General features: G+C 47.9%; 1 protein-coding gene across 2 annotated transcripts in view; it reads right to left on the bottom strand.

Annotated features, from left to right (window-relative positions):
* The window catches only part of LOC115641454 (galectin-4-like), a 33,114-nt gene that overhangs the window by 1,012 nt on the left and 10,737 nt on the right, over positions 1–21,365 (bottom strand). Inside the window, exons 6-9 of one of the 2 annotated variants that reach the window (XM_030544645.1) lie at positions 10,735–10,779; positions 8,732–8,761; positions 8,046–8,134; positions 7,327–7,492 (exon numbers count right to left, since the gene is read on the bottom strand). In XM_030544645.1, coding sequence (XP_030400505.1) covers positions 7,327–7,492; positions 8,046–8,134; positions 8,732–8,761; positions 10,735–10,779 — 330 coding nt within the window. The remainder of the gene's footprint in view (positions 1–7,326; positions 7,493–8,045; positions 8,135–8,731; positions 8,762–10,734; positions 10,780–21,365) is intronic. The other variant, XM_030544646.1, reaches the window with a different exon arrangement.

Consider the following 21,365-nt stretch of genomic DNA (forward strand, 5'->3'; position numbering starts at 1 on the left):
TTACTTTTTCCCATAATACAAGAACTAGGGGTCACCAAATGAAATTAATAGGCAGCAGGTTTAAAACAAATACAAGGAGGTTCTTCACGCAACGCACAGTCAACTTGTGGAACTCCTTGCCTGAGGAGGTTGTGAAGGCTGGGGCTATAACAGCATTTAAAAGAGAACTGGATAAATTCATGGAGGTTAAGTCCATTAATGGCTATTAGCCACGATGGGTAAGGAATGGTGTCCCTAGTCTCTGTTTGTTTGTCAGAGGGTGGAGATGGGTGGCAGGAGAGAGATCATTTGATCATTACTTGTTAGGTTCACTCCCTCTGGGGCACCTGGCATTGACCACTGTCAGTAGATAGGATACTGGGCTAGATGGACCTTTGGTCTGACCCACTCTGGCCATTCTTATGTTCTTATGAAGCCAAGAAAACCTTCTCCTGACCTGCATGTTTGATGCCAGGTGAATGCATGTCTCAAAACCACAAATGTAACAGTTTCTAACAGAGCTCCTGAAATGAAACAGCAGCTGGCTTATCTCCAAGATCACTCCTTGCTACATGATCACAGAGTGTTTATTTCAAGCTCTTTTGGTAGGGGACACAATATGCAACTCAACGGCCACTTCCTCACAAGTATCTTTAAAAGATTTGTTTCAGGGAGAAAGCTTACCTGCCTGGGAAAGGAGACCAACGGGGAGAGGAGATCAGAGTATATAAAATCACATTTTTAAAACCTACCTTAAAAGAACATTAAAGTTGCAAATTCAAGCACTCAAAAATTAGATAATGTTAGAGATTAATATTGCCCAGCAACCTTAATTCATGTGCCTTGTGTGTGTGAGCATCATGGTACCGTCTTTAATTACATAAAATCATAGCGATGTAGGACTGGAAGGGACCTCAATAGGTTATCTGGTCCAGTCCCCTGCACTGAGACAGGACTGAGTATTATCTAGACTAATGGTTCTCAACCCATGGCCCGCAGGCCACTTGCAGCCCAATCAGCATACAGCTGTGGCCCATGTGACATCCTCAGGGCCATACATGTAGTATATCTATTGTGTGGGTGCAGCCCACATAACACATAGAGAGCAGCATACGTGGCCCACAATGATAAATAGGTTGAGAACCACTGAACTAGACCTGGATAGGTGTTAGTCTCACTTGTTCTTAAAAACTTTTTGTTGACAGAGATTCCACATCCTCCCTAGGCAATTTACTCCAGTGTTTAACTACCCTGACAGTTAGGAAGTTTTTTCTAATGTTCAACCTAAATCTTCCTTGCTGCAGCTTAAGCCCATTGCTTCTTATCCTGTCATCAGAGGTCAAGGAGAACAATTTATCACCATTCTCTTTATGACAACTTTTTATGTACTTGAAGACTATTAGCATGTCCCCACTCAGTCTTCTCCAGACTAAACACACTCGTTTTTTTCAATCTTCCCTCCTAGGTCATGTTTTCTAGACCTTTAATAATTTTTGTTGTTCTTCTCTGGATTTTGTCCAATTGTCCACATCTTTCCTGAAATGTGGTGCCCAGAACTGGACACAATACTCCAGCTGAAGTTTTATCAGTGCTGTATGGAATAATTACTTCTCATGTCTTCCTTACAACAGTCCTGCTAATACATCCCGGAATTATATTTGCTTATTTATTTATTTATTTATTTTGCAACAGTGTTACATTGTTGACTCATATGTAGTTTGTGATTCATTATAACCCCTGGATCCTTTTCTGCAGTACTCCTTCTTAGGCCACTAGCGGGGGGGTTTGAACTAAGATACGCAACTTCAGCTGTGCTATTTGCGTAGCTGAAGTCAAAGTATCTTAGTTTGACTTACCTGGCCGTCCTCACATCAGTGAGTCAACTCGCGCAGCTCCCCCATCGACATTGCTTACTCCTCCTGCCAAGGTGGAGTACGGGCATCGATTAGCCGATCGATTTATCGTGTTCAGATGAGACACGATAAATCGATCCCCAATACATCGAACACTACCCGCCAATCCAGCAGGTAGTATAGACGTACCCTAAGATGTACCCATTCTGTATTTGTGCAAATGATTATTTCTTCCTAAGTGCAGTACTTTGCATTTGTCCTTATTGAATTTCATCCTATTTATTTCAGACCATTCATCCAAATTGTCAAGAGCATTTTGAATTCTAATTCTCTCCTCCAAAGCACTTGCAAACCCTCCCAGGTTGTTATCACCTGCAAACTTTATAAGTGTACTCTCTATGCCATTATCCAAATCATTTATGAAGATATTGAATAGAATCAGACCTAGGTCAGATCCTGTGGGACCCCACTTTATATGCCCTTCCAGCTTGATTGCGGACCACTGATCAGTATTCCCCGAGTACACTTTTCAAACCAGTTGTGCACCCACCTTATAATATGTTCATCTAGCCTATATTTCTCGTTTGTTGATAAGGCCATGTGAGACAATATCAAAAGCCTTACTAAAATCAAGATCTATCACATCCACCGCTTGCCCCCATTCTCAAGGCTTGTTACCCTGTCAAAGAAGGATGTTAGGTTGCTTTGTCATGCTTTGTTCTTGATGAATGCATGTTGACTGTTATTTATCCCCTTATTATCTTCTAGGTTCTTACAAATTGATGGTTTGATTATTTGCTCCATTATTTTTCTGGGTATGGAACTTAAGCTGACTGGTCTGTAATTCCCTGGGTTTTCCTTAGTCTCCTTTTTAGAGTTAAGTACTATATTTGCCCTTTTCCAGTTCTCTGCGATCTCTCCCATCCTCCACGAGTTTTCAAAGATAATGGCTAATGGCTCAGATCTCTTCAGCCAGTTCCTTAAGTATTCTATGAAGTATTTTGTCAGGCCCTGCTGACTTGAAGACATCTAGCTTGTCTAAGTAATTCTTAACTTGTTCTTTCCCTATTTTAGCCTCAGATTCTACTCCATTTACACTGATGTTCACTATGTTAGTTGTCCAATCACTGCTAACTTTTTTGTTAAATACTGAAACAAAAAAGGCATGTAATACTTCGGCCATTGCCGTGTTTTCTGTTATCTTTCTATCCTCATTGAGCAATAGGCCTACCCTGTCTGTGGTCTTCCTCTTGCTTCTTGTGTCTTTGTAAAATGTTTTCTTGTTACGCTTTATGTCCCTAGCTAGTTTAATCTAATTTTGTGCCTTGGCCTTTCCAGTTCTGCCCCAATATACTTGTGTTTGTTTTTGTTTGTTTATTTATATCCATCCTTTGTGATTTGACCTAGTTTATACTTTTTGTAGGACTCTTTTTTGAGTTTTAGGTCATTGAAGATCTCCTGGTTAAGCCAAGGTGGTCTCTTATCATATTTCCTATCTTTCCTATGCATTAGGATAGTTTGCTCTTGTGCCCTTGATAATGTCTCTTTAGAAAAGTGCCAACTCTTTTTTCCCTTAGAATTGCTCCCTGAGTTTGCTAAAGTCATAAGAACATAAGAATGGCCGTATCGGGTCAGACCAAAGTCCATCTAGCCCAGTATCTCTCTACCGACAGTGGCCAATGCCAGGTGCCCCAGAGTGAACCTAACAGGCAATGATCAAGTGATCTCTCTCCTGCCATCCATCTCCATCCTCTGATGAACAGAGGCTAGGGACACCATTCTTTACCCATCCTAGCTAATAGCCATTTATGGACTTAACTGGATAAATTCATGGTGGTTATCTTTTTGAAGTCCGTTATCTTTATTCTGCTTTTTTCCCTACTACCATTCCTTAGAATCATGAACTCTTTATCATTTTATGATCACTTTCACCTATCTGCCTTCCACCTTCAAACTCTCAACCAGTTCCTCCCTGTTTGTCAGGATCAAATCTAGAACAGCCTCTCCCCTAGTCACTTTCTCCATCTTCTGTAATAAAAAGTGCATTTCAAGAACTTGTTGGATTGCCTGTGCCCTGCTGTCTTATTTTCCCAACAAATGTCTGGTTAGTTGTGGTCTCCCATCACCACCAAGTCCTGTGCTTTGCATGATTTTGTTAGCTGTTTAAAAAAAGCCTCATCCACCTCATCTTCCTGGTTAGGTGGTCTATAGTAGGTCTGTACTGTGACTTCACCCTTGTTTTTTACCCCTTTTTATCCTTACCCTGCGACTTTCAACAGGTCTGTCTCTCGCTTCTCTCTCCACCTCAGTTAGAGTGTATACATCTTTGATATACAAGGCAATGCCTCCTCCCTTTTTTCCCTGCCTATCATTGCTGAACAAGCTGTCCTCTTCTATACCAATGTTCCAGTCATGTGAATTATCCCACCAAGTCTCTGGGATGCCAATTATGTTGCAATTGTGATTATTCACTAGTATTTCTAGTTCTTCCTGTTTATTCCCCATACTTCTTGCATTAGTATACAGACATCTAAGATGTTCATTTGATTTCTCCTCTATATTCCCTCTTCTCTCCATTGTCCCTGCTGTGATTATCTGTCTTGTAGTCCCCCCGCCCACCCCAATATTCTGACCTTTCACCCAAGTCTCTGTGTTTTGGACTTAAAAGTTGGCCTCACTAGGTTAGCCAGTCTGTATCGGAAGATACTCTTCCCCTTCCTTGACAGGGACCTTGAGAGGTCATCTAGTCCTGTCCCCTGCACACATGGCAGGACTATCTCTGACAGGTGTTTGTCCAACCTGCTCTTAAAAATCTTCAGTGTTGGAGATTCCACAACCTCCCTAGGTAATTTATTCCAGTGCTTAACCACCCTGACAGGAAGTTTTTCCTAATGTCCAACCTAAACCTTCCGTGCTGCAATTTAAGCCCATTGCTTCTTATCCCAGCCTCAGAGGTAAAGAAGAACAATTTTTCCTCCTCCTCCTTGTAACACCCTTTGATATACATGAAAACTGTTATGTCCCCTCTCAGTCGTCTCTTCTCCAGACTAAACAAACCCAATTTTTTCATTGTTCCCTCCTAGGTCATGTTTTTCTAGACCTTTAATCATTTTTGTTGCTTTTCTCTGGCCTTTCTCCAATTTGTCCACATCTTTCCTGAAATGTGGCACCCAGAACTGGACACAATACTCCAGCTGAGGCCTAATCTGCACGGAGTAGAGCGGAAGAATCACTATACTATGAATCACCCCTGCGTCTACTCTTTAATCCTCTGCATTAGGCAGGCTGCTTCCTCCTCCACTTCACTGCCGGGGCCCAGCAGGGGGAGCACTGAGAACACAGGTGAGACAGTCTCCTTGCTCTCCACTCTGGAACCTGACAGGACAGCCACCCCCAGGAGGAGCAATTGCAGGAAAAGCCCATGGCCCAACAGTCCTGGGCTGGAGCATGCTCTGTGCAGACAGTCTCTTCAGAGAATAACACTTGCAGCCTCTAACAAACCTGTACTGAGCAAGTGCAAAGTGCAGTTTGCATTGGTGTGTAACTTGGCCGTATGTGGGTGGAGTTTCGCAGGGACAGCAAAAGGCATGTCTCTGACAAGGGAGAGAAATATTTCCCCCTCCCCTGCCAAATTTCTAAAGCACAGGAGCTACAGCCACAAAGGGATTTAGGCACCTAACTCCCAGTTTAGGCATCTAAGTCCAAAATTTAGAGCCTCAAAACTCCTGCTCAGCTGCTGCCAAAGCCTGTAGGCCCCTGAATCCTCTGGGTGCCTCTGTTTCTCCTGGTAGTCTCCTAGGCACCTAAATCCTTGTGGGTGGATGTGCACACAGCTATCCAAGGCCTGACACCTGGCACCCGGCTAATGCCTAAACCCAATGGGATTCACAGACTATACAGTATCCGCCTATCTCACCTGCGGGGCCATATCTGAGGCCAAGATAAGAAGCTGCCTTAGTTCATATGTACTTGACTGGATCCCATGCAAAGAGGTGGCATTGCCCTTCCCCTTTAGGCCTAGGGTGACCAGATGTCCCTATTTTATAGGGATAGTCCTGATATTTGGGGGCTTTTTCTCCTATAGGCGTTTATTACCCCCCACCTCCTGTCCCGATTTTTCGCACTTGCTGTCTGGTCACCCTATATAGGCCAGGGGTTTAAGGAGATGTGCTCCAATGATTAGTTAAGTATTTTATACAGGGTGGAATAGCTTCAGCAGGAGTACTTGAATGTGACCTACCCTCGTCCAGTGGCTAGGAAGTAGGAGATTTGGGTTCAAATCAGACAAACTCTGTATCTCCCACATCCTGTGCAAGGGCCCTACTGGCCAGAGAATACAGAAGAGGGTGGTGTCAACACCCTAATTTTTTTCCCCTCAAGAAAAGAGCTGATCCAGCTTAGGTGCCTAACTCCAGGAGAGAGTCACAGCAGAAAATCCCGAGCACAGACAGACACCTAAATCCAGGTCAGAGGGAGACACTTACGTGTCTGGTTTAGGCAGCTCCCACTCAGCCTGCTGGCTTTGTGGATCCCAGCCATAGGCACCTAACTTTCCCCTTGTACTATAGGGGAACCTGAATGCCCAACCTGAGGCTGTGGATTCTGCTGGACGGCAGGGAACCTAAAAGCTGGGCTCAGCAATGCAGCACCGCAGTCCCCTTTGTGGGTTTTGCCAGCAAAGTGGTTGCAAGAATTCTTGAGCATGAGCAAAACGACCTTCTTCCTAGCTTCATTCTTGGAAATGGCTGAACTGTTACTACTGAAACTTACCAAACAATTCAGTCTGAAGCTGATACCCAACGTGGGAAATTTCACCCTGAATTCCAGGCTAAGTGACAAGCAACTGAAAACAGGGTCTTATAATGTAAAGTATCACACAACCTTAAAAATAAGTAGTGCTATAAGAATGAATGATCCAGAGCCAGAGCACAGGAGCTGATCCCTGTCTCTTAATACAAGAATAGGGGGGTGTTCCATGAAATTTAAGAAAATACTTTTTCACATTAGACATGGTTAGACTGTAGGGCTTACTGCCACAGGTTTTCATTGAGGCCAAGAAATTAGCAAGATTCCCCACACAACATATAAAAATCTGGCATTCTACTAGTTAATTCTAACATCAGTTTTGACAGGGATAGAACACCTCAAGCTCCAGGCTGAGCCAATCTCTAATTAGTAGAGACTTGCCCATTACAAAACAAACAACTGACCTTGACTGTTTCTGTGTCTGGACAACTCTAATATGGGTGAACCTTAAATTCTCTCACTCCGCCGGTGGCAAGGCCCCCAAAGAGGAAAGGAAGATGGGAAAATATTTTGTTGGTCACGATGCAGTCTCAGCATGAAATGTCTCTGAAGGATTTCATTCCACAGGGGCCTGTGGCTCTGTGGATTCCCACTGGGCCTGATTCCCTACTGCACAGCACCCCAGCTGCAGCATGAAGCTGAGAACATGTTCCAATGCGTGCCTCAAACAGCCGCCTTTGAGGCTCACCTGGAAAGCCTGGCCTGGCATGAAAGGCAGGGTGGAGAGGTGCCTCTCCTCTGAGCCCCATATGCCTTGCATTTGGGTGTTCCGAACCAGCGCTCTCTCCCTCAGCCGTGGGTTGATGTGCAGGGCGATGTTGCCGGTCATGCTGTTTTTCAGATCGATGTGAAAGCTATGAGGAGGGAGAAAGGGCTTGTTCAGAGCTTTTCATGACAAGGGCACAGGGAGAAATGTACCAGGATGGTGCACACTGGAGAGTGGGACAGACTTGTGTCCTGTAGCCAGGACCTTCGTCAACACCCCCGCCCCCACCCCTCTGGGCACTGGAGCCCACACAACTTTGACCAGGAGTTCCTATACCCAGCTCCTGGCAATTCCTATCCCAGCCCAGACTTTCTCATCTGCCTTGAGCATCTTGTGGCCAGACCACTTTGCTTGTGGAGAAGGAATCTTAGGAAGGGTGATTGCATCCAGCTGGGCCTGGTGCTTAGTGTTTGCATCACAAATGAAGACAAAGGGTTTTGTTTGTCACGTGCTGAGTGCAGCAACCCCTCTCTTCCCCCCCCCATTTCTAAAGCATTGTCGCTTGGTGAGTCTTCTGCCCACCCCACCCCATCCCAGGCTGTAACCTATCAGCTGTGTTTGTGTGATGGTGGGTGCAAACCAGCCCATGCACATCGGCCCAACGCCCCCATGTTCCCCTCCAGGCTGCATCAGAAACCCACCTGTTTGCATGGAAAGGCACGTTCCCCACAATGGTGATCTTGCGGGCCCGGGAGATAGTCCCTGGGATGGCTGCTTGGAATGGGACAACCTGAAAAGACAGCCCAAAATCTAACAGGCCACAGTCCTTCCCCACGGCACCGGGGAGGCTGTCATAACCCCAGGTTGGGGTTAAAGGCTGACAGGCCTGGGGAAGGGGATGGCGTGGCTCTGGGGGAGGGGGCACCTCCATTCCTGCCAGGCCTCGGAAGGCCAGCACCACTGGAGGGGGGTTGTCACTGGCTCTGTTAGTCAAGGATTGGTGGTGTCCTGACCAGTGGCTCAGCTAGGTGCAGTCCCTACACCACTGCCCTGGGGCAGACGCTGAGCAAGGAGCTGCCCCCACCCTGCGGCTGTGCTTCTGCTCCTGCCTTACATATGGAACAGCTGGCTCAGTCCACATGTGCTTGCCCAGGCCCAGTTCCCCTGGTGCCACTTCTGTGCGGGTCAGGTCAGCAGCACTTGCTGGGCAGCACAGTGGCCTTTAGTTCATATTGTCATGAGCAACTGAGATGGGGGCTGAGGCTCTGGACTAAGACAGGAGCGATTTGTGGGTGGGGGGACACGGCTTCTGCTCAGATAAGCCAGAAAATCCTGCCCCTGTCCCGGCTCTCACTAGTTCCTTCTCGCTGTTTGGCTGGGTACTCACAGGGTTGGCCACAGTCATAGGAAAGTTGTGCTGAGGAGAGAAGACACAAAGGCAGTCAGAACAGTCCCTCAGACATCACTGTGTAACACCCCCCAGTCTGTGCTGACTGGGGAGCGCTAGCACCTCTTTGGTGTGGGGTCTGTACCAGGCCTCCCCTGTTCTTTGACAGGCCGTTGGCAAGGGCACGGGGAGCAAACCTACCCGATCTGTGTTTCCTCCTACCTCTCTGCAGGGCGCAGGGAAAGTCATGCGGGTTTCCCCTTAAAATAAAGGCCTCAGAGCCCTTTTCTCCCCAGAAGGGAGTCAGTGTCTGCTTCTAAGGACTCATGAGCAGCCCTACAATAAAAAAACCAGCACTCTTGTCCTGAGCATCCCAGGCATTCCTGCTGCCAGTGGGCATGGGAGTTGGGGGAGGCAGACCAGTGACCCAGGAGGACCACTTCAGGCAGCTGAGAATGCCAGCTGCCATCTCCATGGAGCTGGCCATGGCTGGCTCCCAGAATGTGCCTCTGGGCCCTTGGGTGAACCCCAGCCCAGCTCTCAGCATTGTCACCATTCCCAGAAATGCTCTCAGTAGCATTCAGCTTGTGAATTTTACAGTTGGGCACACTTCTCTCCTATGCGCTCTGCATCCAACCTGCACACTAGGTCATCTCCTGAGCACAGCTTCCCCTGGGCCCTGAACTCACCTCTGACAGGAGCTCCCCCAGCCTTTTTAGCAGCTTTGACTAAGAACAACCCATAAAACCTGCCACCAATAATGCCTTGAAGGAGTCAAAAGGCAAGGAAACAAGTAGCAATTTACAGGCGCATTTGTGAGAGATCAAATCCAAAGGAGAAGATGGATAAAAAAGAAACTCGAGGAGATCCCAGCTTCTCCTGCTCCCCAGGGACTGCAGCTGCCTCCAGATCTGCTGGGAATCATGGTGCCTCCAGGACAGGGGCATCCCAGGCAGCCAACACACACTTCCCCCTGCCAGTGTGTGCCCCACCTCTGCCAGAGCAGGGCCATCTCTGCGGATAAGAGAGGCGTTCAGCATCTGTGGCCCATCTGAGTCTTTGACTCTCTGTCAAGGGACAGTGGTGACAGGGCACCTGCCACCAGCAACTGAACTGAGACCCATCAAACTCATTGCACTGCTGGGAGCTTTGGGAGGAGATGTTCTTCTTTCAAGAGGTTTGGAATGGAGCGAGATGTTAGACCGTGGGTTTGGCATGAACAATAAAAGGGAAAGAGCAGACCTGAAGGTCAAGGGGAGATGGAACGGATTCAATGGTATCTTGCTTTTGTTATTTGTAAAAGAGGCTCAGGACACCCCTCGGCTGTGGTAGAACCCCAGTGCCACTAGTGGCAATCTGTCTTCTGCCAGAGGAATGACGGACAGTGCAGCCTTCCAGCCACTTACTAACCAGATCATTATTTCCCTTGCCCCAGTTAGCTTCAATGTGCAACCTCTTAAAAATCCTGTTCTTCTCCCCTCCATGGAATTCTCCCTTTCACACACTGGCAGAGTGGGCAGACCGGCTACACGGCAGCTGGAGACGTAATTTCCAGCTTGGATAGATGCACACAGGCTAACTGTGCTCACGTTAGCTTGCTAAAATTAGCCAGGTAGCTGCAGCAATGCAGGGGTCAGCATGAGCTCACTACCCAAGTACAATCTTATCTGAGACCCCAGGTTACCCCATGACACCACCTGTGCCACCGTGGCTACACTGCTGTTTTTAGCCTGCACAGGTCTACCCAAACCAGAAAGTAGACCACCAGCAGCAGTGTAGGTGTCCCCTGAGACACACATTTGCTGGATTTGCTCCAGCCAGGCATTGCTTCCCCCCAGACACCCACTGAGAATGAGCGGGCATTGCTGGGTCTTTGGATAGCTGGCTCCCCCTAAGAGAACTCACTGCCCTCCCACTGACGTTCAAACTCCCCTGGAGAGAGCTGCTCTCTGTGTTTCACTAGAGAGCAGGGTATCAGGTTGCAGCTATGCTGTGCCCCATACCAAGGCAGCTGACACGTGTCCTGGGAAGTTCTTCATTTTCTTCCTCTGCAAAGACAGAAGACAGATTTCACAATTCAGTCTCTCAGGCTCTTCAGCTGGTTATTTTATTCCTATGCTCACCTTTATCTGCGTGTGGGCGCTCCATGAACACACTCGAGAGAACCTGGGACACTTATTTGTTCAGCTGTCTCTGCAGCCGTGAGGCTGATGCTTCCAGCTGTTTCTTCTCCAGAACCAAATTTCCATCTTTAATTTCTGAGATCCCACCACTCTTGATTTTGACCCAATAGAGTCAGAGGTTCTCAGCACCTCTCAGTTTGTGTTACTTTGCTCTTTCACAATGCTTTTTATCTTCCTCCGAGCATACTGCCTCCTGCACATCCATCTCCCGAGTAACAACTGGCGATAGATCGAAGGACATTTCCTTATCTTTCTTTTCCCTTCATTCCTTTATCCTATTCTGCTCCACCCAGTGTTCTTCCTGGTTGGATTCTGTAGTCTGTGCTATGCAGGAGATCAGACTAGATAATACTCCTAATGGTCCCTTATGGCCTTAAAAATTTGTGAAACTGTGAATCGTCTCAACTTTGCTCTGCAGAAATGCAGAGTCTGTCTTCCCTTCAGCTGTCCTCCCTCAGGGCTGAAATGGAATTCAGCCTAACCAGAATTTGATACAGGTTAAGTAAAATGTTCTTGGAAAACAAGAACTGGCCCAGATCTTTACACAAATAATGAACCATCCTGGAGGCTCCATTAATGAATATTCCCCTATGGACATGTCCCTAGTGTCACCTAAATCACTCCCTGCCTGATTCTCTTTGATATGTTTGGATCTATATAGCAGCTTATCTTGAATTTGACTATTGGGCCATCTAGTCTGACATCCTGCCCCTAGCCAGGGGCCAGTACATGTTGCTACGAAGCAAGGCAAAAATCCTCAGCTATGCACTTAGCCAAGTGGAAAATGCTCCACATGGACCATCCTGATACCTGCACATAATCAGATCAACCTAGGCTCTGAAACATGAGATGTACTTATCCCCAGCAGATGCAGTCAACATTGTTAGTAGAAGAAGGCAATAATGTCTAATGGTTAAAGCAGGGCTGGGCAGGGTAGAGGCATAGCACAGAGAAGTAGCTAGCTCCAGAAATGGTTCACATGTGAAATCCATGTAGCATGCAGCACTGTTTGAACCAATGGGGCTCCAGCCAAATGGAACCCCGAGCAATGTAGTACAGAAAGGAGACCAGACAGGCCATTTCTGAAATGACCAGTGCACTGTGGGATATGACTGGGAGGACTGAAGGAATATAGGTAATGCAAGATGGCACCTAATAGAAAAATAACTAGTTAGGTGAAACTAGTTATAATTAGCTGTGCTGTTGTCAGGCAAATTCAAGTTGTTTTTATGAGGTTAAAAGGAGTTGCTTTTGTGTTAGTTTAAACCACACAAAAATAGTTTAAGCTGGCTAAACCCACTAGAACTAAAACCTGCTAGTGAAGGCAGGGGGCTGGACTCAATGACCCTTCAGAGTCCCTTCCAGTTCTGTGAGATCGGTATATCTCCATATATTATATTAAGGCTTGTAACTGCTGCAAGAGGATGTGTCTGAGACAAGTAGAACTTTGACTGATGTAAGCAAGTGCAGCTAGCAGGTGGGCATAGAACATAAAGGGAGGATTTAGACAAGTTTTAGCATAGGTGCTGACTTCCTCTCTATCTGGGGGGTGTTCGCTCCCCGCCTCAGGCCCTCCCCCACTCCACCCCTTCCCCCAAGCCTCTATCCCCGCCTCATCTCTTCCCGCTTCCACTCCACCCCTGCCCTGCCTCTTCCCACCCCCTCCTCCAAGCACGCCCCATCCCCGCTCCACCCCCTCCCTCCCAGCGCCTCCTGCACGCTGCCTGTTCTGTGGAGTGCAGGAGGTGTTGGAAGGGAAGGGAGGAGTTGATTAGCGGGGCCAGTGGCAGATGGGAGGTGCTGAGGAGGAACGGGTAGCTGGCGGCCGGTGGGTGCTAAGCACCCACTAATTTTTTTCCGTGGGTGCTCCAGCCCTGGAGCACCAATGGAGTCGGCACCAGTGAGTTTTAGCTTAGAAGACCTGTAGAAAACCCAAGACCATGGGATGCCTGGATGATGTGGTGGTCCTCCTTCTAGCTCTACTGTAAGTAACAGGCCATTGTTTATAGTGTTAAGGAAGCATCATTGTATTTGGGGTTTCCAGTTACACTGAGTACAGGGTACAGGAAATATTTACATTGGGAGATAGTTACTTTTGCCGAATTGCTGACTTATAGTCTGAGTCTTAAAATAAAAATTAGATCCAAAAATTTCAAGAAGGATCATGAGCAATGACCATCTCTCTCCAGCATGGGATGGATGCACCCTGCCACTCAACCAATGGCATTAACACCAATAGACACTTATCCGATTTCACAGAGCAACTTGTATAGTCGGAGAAACATCACTTGGGGTACACTAGTGAGGGGACAAGAAGTGATTTTCCCGACAGGACACACCCTCTCTGCTGTAGAGCCTAACTAACCAAAACAGCTCAGGCTGTGTCTACGCTACGGACCTTACAGCTGCACTGCTGTAAGGTCTCCTGTGTAGCGGCTCTATGCGGGTGAGAGAAAGCTCTCCTGCCGGCACTTCTGTCAGTGAAACTTTTGTGGGTCAGGGCAGAGATGAAAGTAAGCCAGTCCGGTCCAGTACAGCGTACCAGTGAGAAAGTGGCTGCCAGAACACAGCTGACTGTGCTGGCAGAGCCGCTGATGGTGGGGAGGGAGCAAAAGGGAAGCTGCTCTGGGGCGCAGCCATTTAAAAGGGTCTGGGCTTCCAGCAGCGGCTGGGAGCCCCAGGACCCTTAAATCACCACCAGAGCCCTGGAGCTCCTGGCCACCGCTACCCCGGGGCTCCAAGTGGCAATTTAAAGGGCCTGAGGCTCCCAGCCACCACTGCCAGCGGTTGGAGCCCTGGGCCCTTTAAATTGCGGCTGGAGCCCCAGGTGGCGTGGGCCAGGTAGCGCTGAAGGGCTGGGTGCAGGAGTCTAGTCCCAGCACCGCCCCTTCTGCCTGAGGCCCCATCCCTTCTGGGATCCCAGAGCTGCCCCCGCCCCCTGCATCTTGCCCCGGACCCCAGCCACCCTGCAATACTGGTAAGACCTTTAAGTTGCTTTCATCCCTGGTCAGGTGTGTTTTTTCACACCCCTGACCCACAAAATTTTTACCGACAAAAGTGCTAGTGTAGACTGAGCCTTAGTATCCTCAACAAACACCACAAACTTGCTAGCAGCATCTTCCTCCAGCCATTGACTTGTTGATTTACCCAGAACAAGAACAGAAGTGGGCAAGAGCTCCAGGACGCTTATGGAAACAGCATATTTGAAGCTTATGCTAGAGAATATTTGCAAAAGCAAATTCTGTATCTGCATTTACAAGTGATCACAGCACAACCCTATTTCTAGGGGTTACATTCATCCAGCCAGGGAATAGAAACAAGAGCATGTGACTGATGAATCCTGAATACCAAATGAAACAAACAGCTCACAGAGGAGCTGCAGGCCAAGGATTACTCAGTGACTCATTTAATAAATTAGAGAAAAAAATCTCAAAAGGATCATTAACAAATAGGGACAAAATTCAGTGAATCAAGTCACATTCAGCCCAGCATGTATCCAGTGACACATTAACTGAAGGAGTGAGCATGTCGAATGTTTAAGTTGCATCCTTTTTCCAAAGTACTCATAAGCCATTGAAAGCTAGGGTCTACACTGGGGGGGAGTCGACCTAAGATACGCAATTTCAGCTACGCGAATAGCGTGGCTGAAGTCGGCGTATTTTAGGTAGATTTTCCTGGCCGTGAGGACGGTGGTGAGTCGACCGCTGCTGCCACTCCCCCGTTGACTCTACTTCCATCTCTTGCCCCGGTGGAGTTCCAGAGTCAATGGCAGAGCGAGTGGGGATCGATTTTATTGCATCTACACTAGACATGATAAATCGATCCCCGATAGATCGATCACTACCTGCCGATCCGGCAAGTAGTGTAGATATACCCGGAGTTATGTGTATGTCAACCAAAGCAGAAGCACCGAGTATTAAACAATCTGATCAAAACCCCTCTCTTCTCTCAAATGCTCCACTTTCATTCTCTTGGCTCTAATGCAGCCAATATTTCACTCATGTTCCAGGCATCACAGTGACAGGTCCTGTGTTTCTAATGGGAAAAAAAAGTGACTCCTCTCTGATCCCCCTCAGCCTTCCTTATTCACTAGCCGGATGCACCAAAGGACACATGTTCAATGCCTCTTCCATTTGCTGGACATTTTAGCCTCTCTCTCCCCTTTGAGGAGCAGCCGATCACTGGGACTGTGAAAGCTTCTCTCACATGACTAGGTGCAAATCCCAACAAGACTTTGCCCCTCAGTGAGTATCGAATTTCCTTCATCTCCTATCAGGTATTTTAGCCAAAGCCCATGGGAGTCACCAGGTCAGCTGGCTCATTTTTCCTAATGGACTTTTGTCATAAACATACAGCTAAGGGTAGCGTAAAATCCCTCCTTTACCTGTAAGGGGTTAACAAGCTCAAATAACCTGGTTGGCATCTGACCAAAAGGACCAATAAAGAAAGAAGATACTTTCAAATCTGCAGTGGGGAGGTTTTGTTTGTGCTCTTTGTTTTTGTCCCAAGAGGGAACGACAGAGAGAGACATAAGAACTTAACAGCCGTACTGGGTCAGACCAAAGCAGTGGCATAGCCAGATTCTAAGAGCAGGGGGAGCAAACATTAAAAAGGCGCCCTCCTGCCCTTGGATCCTCCTCTGGCTGCTCTGCCCCTCCCCCCTCGCCCTCATGGGGTCCACTCCACGCTGGCCTCCCCTCTGCGCTGCTATGGTGCCAAGCACCCACCTGGCCGGGCCCCCCAGGTGGGGCGTGAGGCAACACCCTCACGTGCCCCAGGCTGGGCCGGGCCAAGCCGTGGTGGGGTCCATGTCCCTTTAAGAGTGGGGCTGGGCTGAGCTGAGCCGGCAGGGGGTGGCTCCACTCCCTGCTGCAGGCTGATGCCGGAGCCTGGGCTGAGAGCCAGGCTCGTCTCCTGCACCAGCTCTGGGCAGGGCTTTGCTGCAGCTCCCCCAGTGCCCCTGGGCCGGGCCACCCCATGGTAGGGGCGGGTTGCATGAGGCAGGGCAGGACCCGGTGGGGCCAAGCTGAACAGGCCCAGCAGGGCGGTGCGGGGGCTGCTGGAGGGGGAAGTTGGGGAAGGGTGGCATGGCCTCAACCCCCTGGGGCTGCCTGCCCCGCGAAGGAGGCAGAGGGGCGCAAGTCACAGTAAAACCCCAGTCTCCCAGGAGAGGGGATCTGGGGCCAGCCAGGGGAGGCAGGAGCAGCCCTGGGAGGGCTGGGCATGTGCAGGGCAGAGCCCCGGGAGAGCCCCAGCCCTGCAGCAGGCAGTGCTGCAGAGGAGGAGCCCGCAGCCATTCCATGCTGCTCCCAGTACCAGCCCCGCTGCTGCAGTTGCTAGTGCTGCTGCTTCCTGTGACCGGTGCCACCCCACACCACCACAGGGACCAGCCCCTGCCCCCCCTTGCCTGCAGGAGTTCAGCGCCAGTAACCCTGGAAAATGTGCTGAGGAGAAGCAGCTGCTTCCCCTGCACCCCACTAGCTACGCTACTGGACCAAAGGTGCATCCAGCCCAGTATCCTGTCTACTGACAATGGCCAGTGCCAGGTGCCCCAGAGGGAGTGAACCTAACAAGTAATGATCAAGTGATCTCTCTCCTGCCACCCATCTCCACCCTCTGACAAACAAACAGAGGCTAGGGACACCATTCTTTACTCATCCTGGCTAATAGCCATTAATGGACTTAACCTCCATGAATTTATCCAGTTCTCTTTTAAACACTATTATAGTCCTAGCCTTCACAACCTCCTCAGGCAAGGAGTTCCACAAGTTGACTGCGCGCTGCATGAAGAGTCTCCTTGTATTTGTTTTAAACCTGCTGCCTATTAATTTCATTTGGTGGCCTCTAGTTCTTGTATTATGGGAACAAGTAAATAACTTTTCCTTATTTACTTTCTCCACGTCACTCATGATTTTATATACCTCTATCATATTCCCCCCTTAGTCTCCTCTTTTCCAAGGAGAAGAGTCCTAGCCTCTTTAATCTCTCCTCATATGGGACCCATTCCAAACCAACCCCTAATCATTTTAATTGCCCTTCTCTGAAGCTTTTTTAATACCAGTAGATCTTTTTTGAGAAGAGGAGACCACATCTGTACACAGTATTCAAGATATGGGTGTACCATGGATTTATATAAGGGCAATAAGATACTCTCCGTCTTATTCTCTATTCCCTTTTTAATGATTCCTAACATTCTGTTTGCATTTTTGAATACTGCTGCACACTGTGTGGACATCTTCAGAGAACTATCCATGATGACACCAAGATCTTTTTCCTGATTCATTGTAGCTAAATTAGCCCCCATCATATTGTGTGTATAGTTGAGGTTATTTTTTTACTTTACATTTATCCACATTAAATTTCATTTGCCATTTTGTTGCCCAATCACTTAGTTTTATGAGATCTTTTTGAAGTTCTTTACAGTCTGCTTTGGTCTTAACTATCTTGAGTAGTTTAGTATCATCTGCAGACTTTGCCACCTCACTGTTTACTCCTTTCTCCAGATCATTTATGAATAAGTTGAATAGGATTGGTCTGAGGACTGACCCTTGGGGAACACCACTAGTTACCTCTCTCCATTCTGAGAGTTTACCATTTATTCTTACCCTTTGTTCCCTGACTTTTAACCAGTTCTCAGTCCATGAAAGGACCTTCCCTCTTATCCCATGACAGCTTAATTTATGTAAGAGCCTTTGGTGAGGGACCTTGTCAAAGGCTTTCTGGAAATCTAAGTACACTATGTCCACTGGATCCCCCTTGTCCACGTTTGTTGACCCCTTCAAAGAACTGTAACAGATTATAAGACACGATTTCCCTTTACAGAAACCATGTTGACTTTCGCCCAACAATTTATGTTCTACTATGTGTCTGGCAATTTTATTCTTTACTATTGTTTCAACTAGTTTGCCCAATACTGATTTTAGACTTACCGGTCTGTAATTACTGGGATCACCTCTAGATCCCTTTTTAAATATTGGCGTTACATTAGCTATCTTCCAGTCATTGGGTACAGAAGCCGATTTAAAGGACAGGTTACAAACCATAGTTAATAGTTCAGCAACTTCACATTTGAGTTCTTTCAGGACTCTTGAGCGAATGCCATCTGGTCCCGGTGACTTGTTACTGTTAATCTTATCAGTTAATTCCAAAATCTTCTCTAGTGACACCTCAATCTGTGACAATTCCTCAGATTTGTCACCTACAAAAGCTGGCTCAGGTTTGGGTATCTCCCTAACAGCCTCAGCCAAGAAGACTAAAGCAAAGAATCCATTTAGTTTCTCTGCAATGACTTTGTCCTCTTTAAGCTCTCCTTTTTCTATCTCGATCATCCAGGGGCCCCACTGGTTGTTTAGCAGGCTTCCTGCTTCTGATATACTTAACACATTTTGTTATTACCTTTTGAGTTTTTGGCTATCCTTTCTTCAAACTCCTCTTTGGCTTTTCTTATTACATTTTTACACTTAATTTGGCAGTGTTTATGCTCCTTTCTATTTACCTAACTAGGATTTGACTTCCACTTTTTAAAAGATGCCTTTTTATCTATCACTGCTTCTTTTACATGGTTGTTAAGCCACGGTGGCTCTTTTTTAGTTCTTTTATTGTGTTTCTTAATTTGGGGTATACTTTTAAGTTGGGCCTTGTGGCCGAGGGGGTGCCGGGGCTCAACCCTCCCTGGGGAGGAGGGGAGCCACACCGGCCTCGTCTCATCGTCCGAGGGCCTCTATCTTCGGGACCTCAGTCCTCTCCGGCGGTTCGGGCCCTGTACACGGGGCCGAACAGCAACACAGTTCAATAACAGGGGGGCCAGCCCTTGGGTCGGGCAGGCCCCAACAAACCTAGTAGTCGATTATCGGCTCTGGCCCTTTGGGGCAAGGCAGAGCAGGGGCAAAGTCAAAAGGGACCCAGCCCTTGGTTCGGGCGGGGCACCAAACAGTTATCAGCTCTGGCCCTTTGGAGCAGGGCAGAGCAGTGGCAACGGGGTTACGGGTGGCAGGGGGAACACAGGCCCACCCACTCCTCTGCGTTCCAGCCTGGGGCCCTAATAGCAGGCTGACGCCGATAGTGGTGGTCAGTGGGGAAGGGGGTCCTGACCGAAACACACTGACATAGGCGCAGGGCCTTCTGCAGCCTGACTATGGTCAGCTGCCCGCCAGGCTACTTCCAGCCTCCCCCCTGGTTCCTACCTGGTCCATTGGGGTGTCCAGTACCATGGGCTCCTCCCAGTCCAGGCAGGGCGGTAGGTCCGGGAATACCTCCGGGATGGCGGACCAGGTCTGGTCTGGCGGCTCCTCGGGGCCGTAGTGGGGACGGGGCAGCTCCAGCAGCTCCCTCGGGCCTCAGTGGTTTCCCGGTGAGGAGGGTCAGCAGGCACATCTGCTCCTGCCGGCAGCCAGGCCCTGACTGAGGGCTGAGGCCCGGCTTTTATCCTTCCTGGTCGCTGCCTGACGCTTTGAGGGGCGGGACTTCCTCCCAGTGGTTCCGCCCTGGGGGGTGATTGACGGGGCTCAACTCTCCCTGGGGAGAAGGGGAGCCGCACCACCTCGCTACAGGCCTCTATTAAGGTGTCTTTGAAAAGCATCCATGCAGCTTGCAGGGATTTCACTTTAGTCACTGTACCTTTTAATTTCTGTTTAACTAACCCCCAGCTCCTACTGAAATGATACATCTAAAATTACAGAAATTGTAAGTAATAGCAAGGAAATGTGTTAGGTTATCTTTTGTTTTAGCTTGTGAATTTTCCCTATGCTAAGAGGGAGGTTTATTCCTGTTTTTGTAACTTTGAAGTTGAGCCTGGAGGGGAATCCTCTGTGTTTTAAATCTTTTTATTATCCTGTAAAATTACTTTCCATCCTGATTTTTACAGAGGTGCGTCTTTTACTTTTTTTCTTTATATTTAAGTTCTTCTTTTAAGAACCTGATTGGTTTTTAGTGTCCTGAAAACCCAAGGGTCTGGTCTGTGTTCACTTTGTTAATCTATTGGTTGGTATATTATTCTCAAGCCTCCCCAGGAAAGGGGTCAAAGAGGCTTGGGGGAATATTTTGGGGAAATAGGAACTCCAAGTGATCCTCTTCCTGAATCACTTGGTGGTGGCAGCAATACCGTCCATGGACAAGGAAAGGATTTGTGCCTTGGGGAAGTTTTTAACCTAAGCTGGTAGAAATAAGCTTAGGAGGTCTTTCATGTGGGGCCCCACATCTGTACCCCAGAGTTCAGAGTGGGGAGGGAACCCTGACAACTTTAGTATGCCAGAGACAGATTATTTTCCCTCATGGAAGGCAGGCTGGTTTCATGCCATTGATCATAGATATCCAAATCCCAGGTAGAACTGTTCTCTCCTTGTTCATCTGTTTCTATTTCTTCACAGGGCAGATCCACAGCTCTACAGGGTCTGCTACAGAATTGTGACATACAAAGAATATTAGCACCTCAGTCATTCTCCCTTGTACAAGGAGGAGACTCACAGCTCTGCAGTTCCTTTGCTTCTGTCTGAAGTACAGCAGCCCTAAAATTCCCAGCCACCAGGACCCAGATAGGAACATACCTGTAGGAATACAGGGACTGCCATGCCACAGCAGACCTAGTGGCAATCTAGTCTGTATCCATACACTACCAGTTAGTGGTTAGTTTATGCCCCAAAGCAGGAGGGTTTATATCTCATTTTTTTTTATTCTCTTTAATACAATGTTGGGGTGAAATTCTGGTTCCATTTAAGCCAATGGGATTTTTGCCACAGACTTCAATCCAACCAGAATTTAATCCTGAATGGTCTCATCATCCATATAAGTGTCCCATCTTTTTCTAAGTGTCCTGTGATATCATGTGGCAATGAGTTCCACAAGTCAAATCTTTGTATAAGAAGTATTATGAGATACGTCTGACAAAGTCTTAACAGTGAAGAAGACTAAAAGAATGTGACTGCATTAACTGTATAATTTTTATGCCCTCAGTCAGCTGAAATGAAACATCAAGTTTGTGTGGGATACAAGGAAATGTGAGACTGAGCTCAGTGGCATATAGCAGTAGGCAGGTGCAAATGAGTCGAAGAAGAGAGAGTTCCACGTTGGCAGCTGTCCAACCTCAGAAGCAGCCGCTCTTTATATGGTTACAGTGCCTGTAAATCCTGGGCAGTGTCTCTGCTCTTTCACACAGGCTCCTCTGATAGCTCCATCTGCTCCCAGTGATTTGCTAACTCGGATTTCACAAATTGCTCCCTAGTTTAAATCTGCTTGCCCTCTCTGTTGGCACATTCTGCAAGCCCATGACTGCTCAAGCCACAGGCCACCAGCTACTGCACCACCCAGGGCATTGAGAGTCTTCAGATCTGGGATTTGGAGCCATGCAGGCTTCTCTTCATGGCCTTCTCCACACAGAAGTCCTTGAAGCATGGTGTGTGTACCCTACACCTCTGCAGCCTCACCTGACTTCTGTATATATATGCCAGTATATTGTT

Source organism: Gopherus evgoodei, unplaced genomic scaffold (genome assembly GCF_007399415.2).
Source record: "Gopherus evgoodei ecotype Sinaloan lineage unplaced genomic scaffold, rGopEvg1_v1.p scaffold_34_arrow_ctg1, whole genome shotgun sequence".
In the NCBI taxonomy this organism is placed as follows: domain Eukaryota; kingdom Metazoa; phylum Chordata; order Testudines; family Testudinidae; genus Gopherus; species Gopherus evgoodei.